At 37.8% G+C, this 13974-nt stretch overlaps 1 protein-coding gene across 1 annotated transcript in view; it reads right to left on the reverse strand.

The window, feature by feature from the left end:
• Nucleotides 1-13079, reverse strand: part of CFAP206 (cilia and flagella associated protein 206) — a gene marked incomplete at its 5' end in the record, with an annotated part of 31875 nt that extends 18796 nt beyond the window's left edge. Inside the window, 6 exons of the mRNA XM_080806081.1 lie at nt 5853-6061; nt 7528-7686; nt 8742-8930; nt 10407-10497; nt 12297-12380; nt 12972-13079. Coding sequence (XP_080662207.1) covers nt 5853-6061; nt 7528-7686; nt 8742-8930; nt 10407-10497; nt 12297-12380; nt 12972-13079 — 840 coding nt within the window. The remainder of the gene's footprint in view (nt 1-5852; nt 6062-7527; nt 7687-8741; nt 8931-10406; nt 10498-12296; nt 12381-12971) is intronic.
• Nucleotides 13080-13974: the final 895 nt, after the last annotated feature.

The raw sequence follows: 13974 nt of genomic DNA on the forward strand, positions 1-13974 counted from the left end.
TAGATTATTTTTAAATGACAAGTAATTACTTCATAAAAATATCAAATATTATTGTATTTCAACTAACAAAATTTTTTATTCACCAATGTAACATGCATCCTGTTTTAATTTTACCCAAACTTACTCTTTAAGCATCTCCCTTCCCCTTGCTTCAGGCTCCATGTAATTCTGTCTATCCCATCTAATAAATTTCTCATCTACCCCATTGAGTTTTTCCCCTTCTTTGTTAGTTTTGTTTTAGAAATCAAATATGAAAATGGTGCCCTTAAAGTCTCTTTAGATTTGTGCAACAGCAACAAGAAACAAATAAATCTGCATAAGCTCTTCAAAGTAAAATTACATTCAACACATAACTTCTTTAAGCCTATAACTGAAGGTAATTCCTCCCTGGAGCTATGTTTTCTTTCTTTCTTTTAAAAAAAAAAAAAAACAAAACAGAATTATTTGACAGACAGAGATCACAAGTAGGCAGAGAGGCAGGCAGAGAAAGAGGGGGAAGCAGGCTCCCTGCTGAGCAGAGAGCCCCATGCCGGGCTCCATCCCAGGACGCTGAGATCATGACCTGAGCTGAAGGCAGAGGCTTAACCCACTGAGCCAACCAGGTGCCCCTGAGCTATGTTTTCAGGTACTCAGAGAGGAAGCACAAGGAAGTTTTCTTTGTTTTTGTTTTTGTTTTTGTTTTTTACTTTTCCTGATAATGACCTAAAACAATCATTGTGTTTACATTTATCAAGAACTCATTCACTGGGAGAAGATATTTGCAAACAACATATCAGATAAAGGGTTAGTATCCAAAATCTATAAAGAACTTATCAAACTCAACACCCAAAGAACAAATAATCCAATCAAGAAATGGGCAGAGGACATGAACAGACATTTCTGCAAAGAAGACATCCAAATGGCCAACAGACACATGAAAAAGGGCTCCACATCACTCGGCATCAGGGAAATACAAATCAAAACCACAATGAGATACCACCTCACACCAGTCAGAATGGCTAAAATTAACAAGTCAGGGAATGACAGATGCTGGTGAGGATGTGGAGAAAGGGGAACCCTCCTACACTGTTGGTGGGAATGCAAGCTGGTGCAACCACTCTGGAAAACAGCATGGAGGTTCCTCAAAAAGTTGAAAATAGAGCTACCCTATGACCCAGAAATCACACTACTGGGTATTTACCCCAAAGATACAAATGAAGTGATCCAAAGGGACACCTGTATTCCAATATTTATAGCAGCAATGTCCACAATAACCAAACTATGGAAGGAACCTAGTTGTCCATCAACAGATGAATGGATAAAGAAGAAGTGGTATATATACACAATGGAATACTATGCAGCCATCAAAAGAAATGAAATCTTGGCAATTGCGACGATGTGGATGGAACTAGAGGGTATTATGCTTAGCAAAGTAAGTCAATCAGAGAAAGACAATTATCATATGATCTCCCTGATATGAGGAAGTTGAGAGGCAATGTGGGGGGCTTGGTGGGTAGGAATGGAATAAATGAAACAAGATGGGATCGGGAGGAGACAAACCATAAGAGACTCTTAATCTCACAAAACAAACTGAGGGTTGCCGGGGGAAGGCGGGTAAGGAGAGGGTGGTTGGGTTATGGACATTGGGGAAGGTATGTGCTATGGTGAGTTTTTTGTTGTGAAGTGTATAAACCTGGCGATTCACAGACCTGTACCCCTGGGGCTAAAAATACATTACATGTTAATAAAAAATTTAAAAATTAAAAAAAAAAGAACTCATTCACAACTAGGTGTTGAAATATATGGGTGTATATCATATATATATATATATATATATATATATATATGATATACACCCATATTATGGAATGTTATTCAGCCATAAAAAAGAAGGAAACACTGCCACTTGTCACAACATGGATAGACCTTGAGGGTATTATGCTAAGTGAAATAAGTCAGAGAAAGATAAATATTGAATGATCCTTCTTATATGTGGGATCTAAAAAACTAAAAATAAGAAAAAAATCCAATCTGATAAATATAGAAAACAGACTGGTAGTTCCCATAGGCATGAGGTGGGGGTAGGTGAAATGGGTGACAGGGGTGAAAATGTACAAACTTCTAGTTATAAGATAAATAGGTCCTGGGGATCTAACATAACAGGATGGTGACTACAGTTAATAATTCTGCATTGTATGTTTGAAAATTGCTAAAAGAGTAAATCTTAAGAGTTCTTATCACACACAAAAAATTTTGTAACTGTGTGGTGAAGAATGTTTTTGCATTCTTATATATGCATATATATGCATATACTGAATCAGTACGTTGTACAACTGAAACCAATATGTTATGTGTCAATGACACCTCAATAAAAAAGCCAGTTTCACTTAAGAATATCTTTGATGATTCAGTAAAAGTATTAATTTTATTAAATCTTGATCCTAAGTACAAGCTTTTTAATAATCAGTGTGATGAGATGAAAGTACATATAAAACACTTCTGCTGCATATTAAAATGCATAGTTCTCTTGAGGGACTGAATTTTGAGCCAAACCAGCATTTTTCCCCCAGCAGAACATCATTTTTACTTCAAAGAGCAAATGACCAACAAACTCTGACTTTTGAGCCTTAGAAATTTGGCAGATGTTTTCTTGAAAGAAAATGAAATGAGTCTGTCACTTCAGGGAAACAACGGCTTTTGTTGCCAAAGATAAAATTTGTATTTTGAAAAACTTACATCTGCCACCATGAAATTGACAACATCCTAACACATATTTCTAATGAGATAGTTTGTAAAAAATAATAATAACAATAATAAGAATGAAATTAGTCCTCTAGGAATGCTATCACTTTTTTAAAAAAACTTTCTCATAAAAAAAATTTTTTTATAATGTGGTAAAAAAAAAAAATGCTTGAGGAAAAAAAGCATGTCATGCCACCATGGTCCTTCCCCGTTCCCTTTTAATTGATAAATTTCTGATACTTTGTTCCACGGACAATTTCAAGTCTAAAACAAGTACCATTCCACCTGATTTTTTTTTTTTTTTACTTGCATTATCAGAAAAAAAAACAAGAAAGTCCGGGGTTGTCTATTCTGTGAATAGGCCCTGCAGACAAAGCTTAGGGAGAAGTCTACAAAAGTCTTGACTTACAGGTTTTAAGAAATGTTATGTGGCAAATACAGCATTTACTTGCACCATCACAATAAGCGTTTTTTTCTGTCTTTGCCTTGCACTTTAAAAGCCCACAGAGGATGGAATTCTGTTCTCTCAGCTAAGTCAACAAGACTGATCCCCCCTCCCTCTTCTCTTTCACAATATCTGAATTTGTTTACTGCAGCAAAGTCCTAATTGAAAGAAAATAAAATAACTAACTACCCTACACAGGCCATAATTAAATTTTTAAAAAATGTTTACATAAGCTGCATGTAGTATTGGCAAAAGAAAACTTTTAAATCAAAGTCAACCCTTCAAAAAGCTATATTAATATATTTGTTCAAATAATGTGACTTTAAAAAAAAGAATATTCACAGACATGAAAAATTCTCAGCTCAACATAAACTGACATATTTTATAACCTAGAGATGATACTGATTAATAACCTAGATAATACTGATTTATAACCTAGAGATAATACTGATTAAACCAACATCCATCCTGTAACTGTAACCTTAACTGTAAGGTGGATTGATGGGAGAAAATTGGGTATTTAAAAAAAACACAGAAGAAACACTGATTAAGCCAAAAAGAGTCAGACGATGAAGAGAACTCATTCTGACCCTGAATGATGTTAGCAAGAAATAGTCATGAAGAGTGGAGAGATCAGAAACGACTTTCTCAATAGTATAAGCAGCAAAGGGCTTAGAAATGAGACACTGTCTAGAAAAATAAGAGCTCTCCAGTTCGTACCCCTACAGAGATAAAATCAGAGCTGCTCTGCTAAAGCCCTCACGATGATGCTGGTGGCATTAACAACCATTATCAACATCAGCATGATCAACAATTTATTGAGCCCTTAACTACGTGCCAGAAACTGGTCTACCTTACTTAGATAGTGTCGACTATCAATAACCCCATTTTACAGATGTGGAAACCAAGACACAGAGAAGTTACGCGATTTCATCAAGGGCACAGATTTAGTAAGCGGCAAAGTCAGAAAGAGGACCCGTGCATTCTGGTTGCAGAGCCCACACTTGTCACTTATACCGTCTACTCACTGTCCCTCTAACTGAGAATGAGAACGCCAATGAGACTTCAGACTGGAAGTTAGCTGAATATGCCCCATGATTGAAAGCTCTGAGACAATATGATTTAACATCCTTATGTTATGAGTGACGGTCTCCAAAGATTCCTTTTTCTGATATCCCTTCCCAATACAGATGACAAAGTAAATGTGAGACTCGTACTCCTGTGGATCTGCATGCACTTCAAGATAAACTGATTGTAAAATCCTTGGGCACCTGGGTGGCTCAGTCGGTTAAGCATCTGCCCTTGGCTTAGGTCCTGATCCCAGGGTCCTGAGATTAAGCCCCGCATCAGGCTGCCCACTCAGCAGGGAGCCTACATCCCCGCTTGTTCTCTCTCACTATCTGTCTCTTTCTCTCTCTCAAATAAATGAATAAGATCTTTTTTTAAAAAACTGACTGTAAAATCCTCTTAGTATCTGACTAGTTATACAAGGCTGATGGCCACAACTCAGTGGTAGAGGATCACTTGTCCAAAAGAATGATTTGGTTTAGAACAGCTGATCTAGGGTCCTCATTTTTGAAGACAACTAGATAGTGGGACACCTGTGAAGACCACCTCCTAGTTTGTTGCCATAAAGTCATGTCACCTGGATTTTTATCTTTCTATTCTTTACGGTGAAGGGAAGGAGGCAGATCAAGTGCATCCAGAAGCAGTAACAAGTCATAAAGATACAAGTTGAAAACACATCCTGCTCTATCCTTCAAGACATTAGTATTCACTCATATAAAATCAGTCCACTGACCCTGAGTCTCACAGTTACTGGAAGGTAGACGTTGTGTAAAGGTAAACAGTGACCAGTGAGATGAATGTGTTAATTAACTTGATGGGAGAAGTTGCTTTCACAAGGTAGACACACATCAAATCATCACGATGTATACTTTGAATATCTTACAGTGTGTCAATTACACCTCAATAAACTAAAAACAAACAAACAAACAAACAAATGAAACACCAAAGAACAAAAACGTTGACTGATAGGAACAGAGCTTGCTGCCAAGAGGTAGTTAACAGACTGTGTCCCCTAGAACCCTAGGGTGGAATGGGGTTGTTCCTTGATGAAAAGGTCCTTCAATCCTTTCATCCAGATACCTGTTTTGTATTTTTGGGATTCTGTGCAAGTTTCCATCTGAAAGAAAGTGCTCCGCCACTTTTTTAAAAAGTTTAAAAATCATCACTTTATCAAATTCTCCAACTATTTGGGGATACTGTTTGGCTTGCTCCTTAGATCTAAAAATATCAGCAATAAAATTCTTTTCCACCAACTTTTACAACAACAAATAATTACATAAAAATTATTTGGGTGCCAACTATCAGCCCCAAAATACATTAGACACTTGCTCTGTGTGAAAACGATGCAGTATTACTTAGACACATACACACAACTGCTTAACCCCAGCATGCGAGCAGTCATTCCACTGGGCACCGAAGAAAATCACAACTAGAAATCAATTCCTACCAGCATTTTCCACTAAAATAATCCTACTTCCCCATTTCTATGTCTGTTCCTGGCCCTACAGATGCATTATAAACTGAGCAGTTATGAAGGCTACCTCCTTTAGCAATGACCTGATTCTGCTGTAAAATGGTTGCCATGTATGGAAAAGGCCAAATCCTGACATTCACTCACCAGAATGATCTGAAGGAAGATCTCATACTGCCGCACATTGTACAGTGCTTCTTTTAACATGGACGGCTGAAGCTCCATGCTCAGGAGTGGGTTGCTGGCCGCCTTCTCGAGGATGGCCGTGTAGCGGTATGCCTGGTCCTGGGCAGTCTGAAGTTGGCAGTCGATGTGCTGCGTGGTGGTTGGGATTGCTTCTCGCAGAATGGCCGGCACTGGTTTTAAAAGGAAATCAAGAGATGTGAAAGAATCTACAAAAAGAAGCCTAGAAAGTGATCATAACTTGAGCATTACATTGAGTTCGTTTTTTTTTTCTCCTCAACCAAATAAATAATAACAAGACATGTATTTCATGTGTTTCTTCCCACACCATGAAGGAAAGAATTGTGGGGGGCGACGGGGGGAGGAACACCTGTCTGAACAAAAGCTATTGTCAGAATGATAACCAAAAGTTAGCAGGATCAGCTTTTGCCACTAAAATACAGAAGAATATAAAGAACAGATAGGCTTTGGTATTATCCGCTACTGACCTTGGGTCTGTAGAAAAGATGTATTTTGTGATCAGGATACTGAAAAATAATAGAATAGTCTAGCAAGATAGGGAACATTGTAAAGAATGGGAACTTGACTTTCTAGAACTGTTTTAAAAATAGAAAAACTGACCCTATTATACTAGATAAGTGATCTAGTAACAGACGTTAACACCTTATCAGTGGGCCTACGTAAGGAAGTCCCTTCTCCTGAGCCCCTGATCAAATACTTCATGAGTGCTTTCAAACTCATAGATGATGAATGCATTAAGTATAGAACAGCACAGTAAATGCTCCTGCATTTGCAGATTTGCAAATATCTCCTCTTGAACATTTCCATTCCATTAGCTGCATCGACCACTCTTCTCTTCTCTGGGTGATTTTTATTTTTAAAGATTTTATTTATTTATTTAATCACAAGTAGGCAGAGGTAGACAGAGAGAGAGGAGGAAGCAGGCTTCCTCCCGAGCAGAGAGCCCGATGCAGGACTCACTCCCAGGACCCTGAGATCACGACCTGAGCCAAAGGCAGAGGCTTTAACCAACTGAGCCACCAAGGCGCCCCTGATTTTTATTTTTAGATCACTGAGTTTTACTCCCTTTTGGTTATTTGGCTTCGAATAAAGAACACAGAGCCCGGCGAACCGGAGGGGCTGGCCTTCAGCAGGCCCCTCATTCCTTCCACTGATGCATTCTCCCACACTACTTTCCTGGTGCTATAATTCTGCAAGCCTTGCCCCACAGAATTAAAAATTACTATCCATTATGAACAGTAACTGGACCTAAGGTAGAGTCAAAACAGCATACCTGAGGGGCACCTGGGCCACTCAGTCGGTTAAGCGTCCAACTCTTGACCTCAGCTCAGGTCATGATCTCGGGGTCATGTGCTTGAATCCCACGTTGGGCTCTATGCTGAGTGTGGAGCCTGTTTAGGATTCGCTCCCTCTCCCTCTCCCTCTGCCCCTCCCCCTGCTCAAATGCACTCTCTCTCCCTCTCTAAAAAAAAAAAAAAAATTGTTTTAATTTAATTTAGAGACCCTGCATACATTAAATCTAAGAATGCCAGTGAAATACTGTGCATTATTTTCCTCACTGTGCAAGTTAGATTTTAAACCTACATAACCAGCAGACGTAACCTAATGATATACCTACAGTCATCAATGCCTTCTCCTCCCTTTCCACAGTCTCGGTTAAATAAGCGAATCCCTGTAACAATCATGGTGAATTCTTTCAGCTGGCGTTCTTTGTCCTTCTTAGAAAGTGTTAGAAATGTCCCAAGCTCAGCCTGAGGAAAAATGCTCTGCAGGGCAGCTGAAACAAACCACAAAAAGCACAACAAAATGGTAGAATAAAGACACCAGAACTTGAATCACAGGTTGCTTTCAGCAGAAAGTTTAAAGAGGTGTCTTTATAGAGCTACTTACCTGATCCTTTAAATTGTTGATACAACAATTTAAAATGTTGATATGTTACAGAATACATAGCAATATTTATCACATATCAAAGCTGGGCTACGGAAAATAACGCCACTGCCTTGGGTCTCTTTTCAATAATTAAGCACCCATCAGTAATGTTTTGACGACGGGCATTAAAACAAGTTTTCTAATTAGGATTCTGAGGAGAAAAATCACTGTTTTAAAATAATTGTGGAGGAAAGCCATTAAAAGGCTAGAAATCTTGCCTATTCCTTACCTTAAATTAATAAAGTGGGCAAATACTTCCTGAGAATGCAACAGTGTCCCTTTCCATCATCTGTTTTAGGTGACAGACACGACTCCTTTCATCAATACGAAATCTCCCTTTCCAGGGGTCCCCATTCCCCAGCCGGCCTGGCACTCTTAAAGATATGTATGTATGTATGTATGTATGTATTTCACAGAGAGAATGAGAGATCACAAGTAGGCAGAGAGGCAGGTTGGGGGAGAGGGGGCACAGGGGGGACAGGCTCCCTGGTGAGCAGAGAGCCTGAGCAGGGAGCCTGACGTGGGGTTTGATCCCTGGACCCTGAGATCATGAGATCATGACCTGAGCTGAAGGCAGAGGTTTAATCCACTAAGCCATCCAGGTGCCCCTGGCCTGGTACTCTTAATCCCATTGTCAGTGTTTCTCTTATAAGGAGTGATGGGTCCCTGGATACGTGCAGCTCTAAGAAAACTAACAACACACATCTTCCACAGTTGCTGCTTGGGTTTTAGAGCTAATACATGGTGGAAAAGGAACCTAAGTTCTAACCTCTTACTTGTGCTGATTTTTTTTTTCCAGATAAAAAGGGAACCTCGGTCTTCAATACTTTGAATTTAACATCTTTTATAAGACACAATGTTCACACTTTACACGTGGAATGGAAATTATCTAGGTTTTTTTACCCGTTGCCTCTCTGACAATCTTGATATCGGTAGGAGATCCCAGCCCGGAGCGCAGTAACACATAGCTGACAATCTTTCGGTAGAGGCTTTCCAATTCTTCTCTGGCACATGCTCTGTTATCTGTAATTTCTCTCATGACGGAGCCTAACCTAGACTCCAAGACTCGGTGGTGTTCTTCAAGAAATTCCTCTAAATTTGGCAAAAGACAATGTTCCATATATTTGATTTACAAACCTCACATAAGAAAGTAGGACCAGAGAAGAAAATGTCTTGGGTATGGCAATTCTATGACACAAAGACAAGTATTTTCTTAAGGTGTACTAATCAAAATAAAAAACACCCAGTGGCCAGCAAGGAACACCAAGGCAACAATCTAGTAGGAAAGACTGGTTGAGGCCCTTTAAATGGCATACTTTGTCAAAGTACCCAAGACTTTCAACATACGAACCAAACAGTTATATCTAAAAAGGCTGAAACCTCCTAATGAAGCAGAAAGTTTAGAGAGCAATTTATAATATATGTATTACAAACACATACAATAAAAATATACATAGTATACAGATATTTACACATAACGTTCCATGTAAGCACAAGTGGTATGCTATATGCAAGCACACACAGTAGAAATACACATGTATGTAGTGTAAATCTTCCTGTTCAATTATGGGTATTTTTATTTTAGTTCTAGGTAAATTTCCTTTGAATAACATTATTGGTGATATGACGTGGCATCAAGAACTGTTTCCCTCTCCCCTCTGCCTGTGATACGACGAGGTCTGGCCGTAGGTGTGGCAGGAGCCACAATCTACCAGCAGTACAATTCTTGCAGCTAATTCAGTAAGACACCCCATTTTACTATTTCAAGGGCAATAATTCACGTATCAACCATGCACCATTCACACCTATACTCTTACAACAAAGGCAGCTGAGAACTTTATGCAAATTTTAAAAATCTAAATTACAATTTCATCAATTCCATGATTGCTTACCACCTTAACATCTCATTAGTATTAAGCAAAAAAGCAAGACATGGAATGTATGTATGGAGCATAACTGGAAGTTCAGTACATGGAGGGAAAAAAGGACAACCAAAATCACCAAATGGTTAGTAATGATTGCATTACAGTGGGGCCAAGGCTGTCTATAGGCCATAGAGGAATTTATTTTCCTTTTCCTCTTGTTGCCACAGTGTCTTTGATGTATGTATTAAACTATTTACCTAAGGAAATATGTTCTAATCTGAAACTTTCCATCATTCTTTTCATTCTGGTATAGTTATCTAATTTAGGTAAGCATTATAAAATAATAATATAAACCAAAACCAAAAAAAATCAACAAGTTAGAAAATTTTTACTTCAATCAGCTGGTTGTTTTAATTTCTAATTATTGTAATTATTAGTGATATAACATTTAAAACATAGTAGACTTGGAAACATAACTATCATAGGCATAGTAATTAGAATTTACTTTGAACACTCAAAAAAACCATTGATGTTTTCTCATTTAGCATTTCCACCTTTACTGTATTCTTCAAAGTTGGAAAAAAATTTCAAAAGACAGATTAAAAAATTAAATTGTTCATTGTTAACAAAGTAAAGCCTTTATTCCCTGAAACACAATAGGAATCTTTCAAAAAGGGTATCAAAATGGGTAGATAGATGTTACCTCGACTTGTATAATTCATATCAAAGTAGACTTGCATCTTAATGGTGTCCAGGGATGGATTTTTACTATCCAACAGCCGAGACACACAAAGCTAGAAGAGAATACCCATGAATGTTTCTAGTTATATTTTCTGAAATACCAGAAGTATTTTCTAAAGTTATTTTTCAAAAAAAAAATTAAGAGAAACATCAAAGCAATGGTTTCTGTTATTTATCCACCAATAATCCCTTTTATTATTATTTCTCTTTGAGGACTTCATGCTTCATAGTTTACCCAACAGACAACATTGACTGAGTAATAAGTTACTTCCCCGAGATCAGTCAGATCACCAGATGCAGGTGGCTAGCAGCCTAGCCAAAGGTAGGAAACTTGGTTAGTCTAGGCCACCTGAATGTGGTGGGTAAGTGCTCCAGGAAGCTTACCCTCCTGTCTAGAGCTCACCTAGAGCTCCTCACTACATTTGAGCCTTGAACAACACTTCTTTGCTGATTCAGAGGGTTACGTGCATTTTATGAAAAGCTGTTCTTCTGCTCACAAAACTTCTCTAGCTCAGCCTTCTATTTCGAACAGCCGTCCTCTGGTCTTGTTCTCTCCCACTTTTCCTCCCACGTAGCAGGCTCATTCCACTTCTCCGCTGTGTCCCTTCAGATTAGAACAACCTGAATTTTTCTTTTCTTTCCTCTCCTCCCCTCCCTTTCCCGTCTCACCCCTTAGGCTTTGTATCTACAGCTCAATGCACCTCCCTGAGCACCAACCCGGCGATTCCTGGAGCGGATGATGGAACGCAAGAGCGAGGCCTGGACACTGTGCCTTTATGGAGCCCGTGCACAAGGACTGTTCTAAACACAGACTTTACAAATAAAAAATTAGTTCGTCCACATTATTTTTTTTTAAAAGATTTTATTTATTTATTTGAGAGAGAGCGACAGAGCAGAAGCAGGGTGGAGGGGCGAGGGAGAAGCAGTCTCCCGGTTAAACCTCTGACTTCCAGCTCAGGTCATGATCTCAGGGTCCTAGGATCAAGTCCTGTGTTGGGCACTCGTCCCTCCGCTCTTCTCCTTGCTCATGCTCTCTCTCAAATAAATAATTGAAATCTTCGGGGAAAAAAAAAAGTGAAAATACCAATGTCGTCTAAAATTCCTGCCTTTTTTGGTTCTTAAAACTGGTTTTCAGATGCAAATCCTTGATTTCTTACTGAATTATTGGCTGTGGCTTCAGTGTTTCCTTTAGAATTGAAAAACACAAATGACATTGAATCAGTAATTATCTGAGTCTTAATTTAGTGCTATGTAATTTTATAGCATACGACGAGTCAGTTAATGTTCTCAATGTAACATTAGATTAATAACAAGATGTCTTAAAAAAAAAAAGATGTCTTGAAACTACGGGGGCAGACACTGCTCCCTGCCAGTATCCATACCCATCCTTCCTTAAGAACAGCCCCAATCTGGACTGGGGAAAAGATTTGTTCAGCTAAAAAAAGAAAAAGAAATCAATGTCCCAGGCCTGCTTGCAGTATCATTCTGATCCATAAACCTAAGGAGATGAGAAAACTTCTGAGAAAGCTATTACTTTCTGAATAGAAAGTGACAGACCCAACTGGCACGCACATTTTGCCCTATGTTCTTTCCCCTCATACCTATGGAGAGGTGGAGTAGCTGTCTCATAACCATGAGAAGAGAGTTGTATGCACAAAGGTGACCCAGGAAGCCAAGAAAAACCACTTATGCATCTCTAGGCTTTATGAGAAACAATAAATCTCACATTTGCCTGCACTACTGGTTCGTAGGGTTTTCTATCATGAGGCTGAAGGCAATAATGGCTCATACAAATATTGTATTTAGAATTGCAAATAAATAATTTAAAATTTGAGAATTGTTGTATAATCACCTTAACAAGTTTCTGTACATCACTTTTCACGAGGGGTCTATCCATGTTAAAGCCATTACTTGGGTCTAAGACAACAGCTTTCACCTAAGAATAGGAAAGAACCTATTAAATAATTTTATTTCACATAATTATGAAACTAGTTTGTTTCCATTTTTTAAACTGTCTCCTGATTACTCAGGGGTCGACTGTTCAGCTGATTTTCTTATTATCCAATTCATCAGCACCTTCATTAGAGGTTGAAGGAAGCAATAACCATCAAATTTGATTATGGTGTTCAAAAAATTATATGGAGAAATAAATTGAAAGCAGTGACTAGATTTTAAATTGGGAAACTATTTGAATATTTTATCATATTTTTATTATGTACTGTTAAACCAAAAGCAAGAATAGAGACACCAAGGCAGTGAGTAATTTTTACAGCAGTGAACAAAAATACATGTTACAACAACATTGTCGATACTTCTAAAACAAATCAAGATCTTCTAAATCAGTCTCTATAAATCTAGAATGACATGCTTCATAGAAAAAATATTTTTCACTAATTTGTCCAACCGTCTCAATATGTTTTCAACTGAATTACATTTGGGAAAGCTTCACAAAATTTTAAGAGGGAGATGGGCACCACTTAAACCTATTTTTTAATAAAGGAGTAGTTCAAAAGATATTCATTCTTACCACAAAAGCAGCCAGAGTTTCAGAAATGATCTCTCCATGGCCTGCACATTCTTGTCCTATTTCTCGAATGATATTCTTTATAACACTTTCTGCCTGAGTGGGAGGCATCCTGACTAAATAAAACAATGATTTTTGTTAAAGAATTGTATTTATATGTGATTTTTTCCTTGTTAGATTTCTCATTATATTTGTAAAGAGTCATACTATTATTAACTAATTAGTATTTATTAGCATTTAGAAAAATTAAAAAACCGTTCTATATTTATTAAAATGAAGGAGTTTGTTGATGACAGAAAGAGCAACCAGGACTTCACATCGGGACTGAAATATTTCCTATTTTGTGAAAATGACCCAAGTAGAGCCATTTTTAAAACAGAGCTGGGCATTGTCCTTTTTTCTAAATCTTTGAACTAACCTAAACTGCCAACATTCCAAGAAGTCAGCAAGAGCAAGATAATCCTGTTTGAAAAGCATGATAAATGGGAACTTTTTGACTAGCGAGTACTTTACCTGACCAATAACTGAAATACAAATCTAGCCCTGCTTGTCAGCACCAATGAGCTCTTTTTAAAAACAACTTACTTAAACTTTTTTCTTCCATAAAACCCCTGAGTCCACCTCCTTGAATTGGCACATACATTATTTGGGTTTCTACTTAAATCTGTACATTCCCAACTGCAGTCCTTTTATGGCAAATAACCACTTTGCCTCTTGAAGTGGTTTCTGGTTTTTAGGTTGACATTTTAAATGATAGTGGTCACCAAAAGCATATTTATATCATGAATTTTTTAAAAATGTAATGACTAAACCATATTGGGGAGGTAGATTTAATGGGACTCTTGGAATATGGGGCTCTTGGAAAAGAATTCTTGCTGAGATTATCAAAATTCTCATTCCTGCACAACCAAGTTGGAGTCTGGATTTCTAACTAAAAACATAAAAGAAAAATATAATAATAATTAAGCATATTATGTGAAATATGAAAAATTTGAAAGATGAACTG

This window comes from Martes martes, assembly GCF_963455335.1.
Source record: "Martes martes genome assembly, chromosome: 6".
NCBI lineage: Eukaryota > Metazoa > Chordata > Mammalia > Carnivora > Mustelidae > Martes > Martes martes.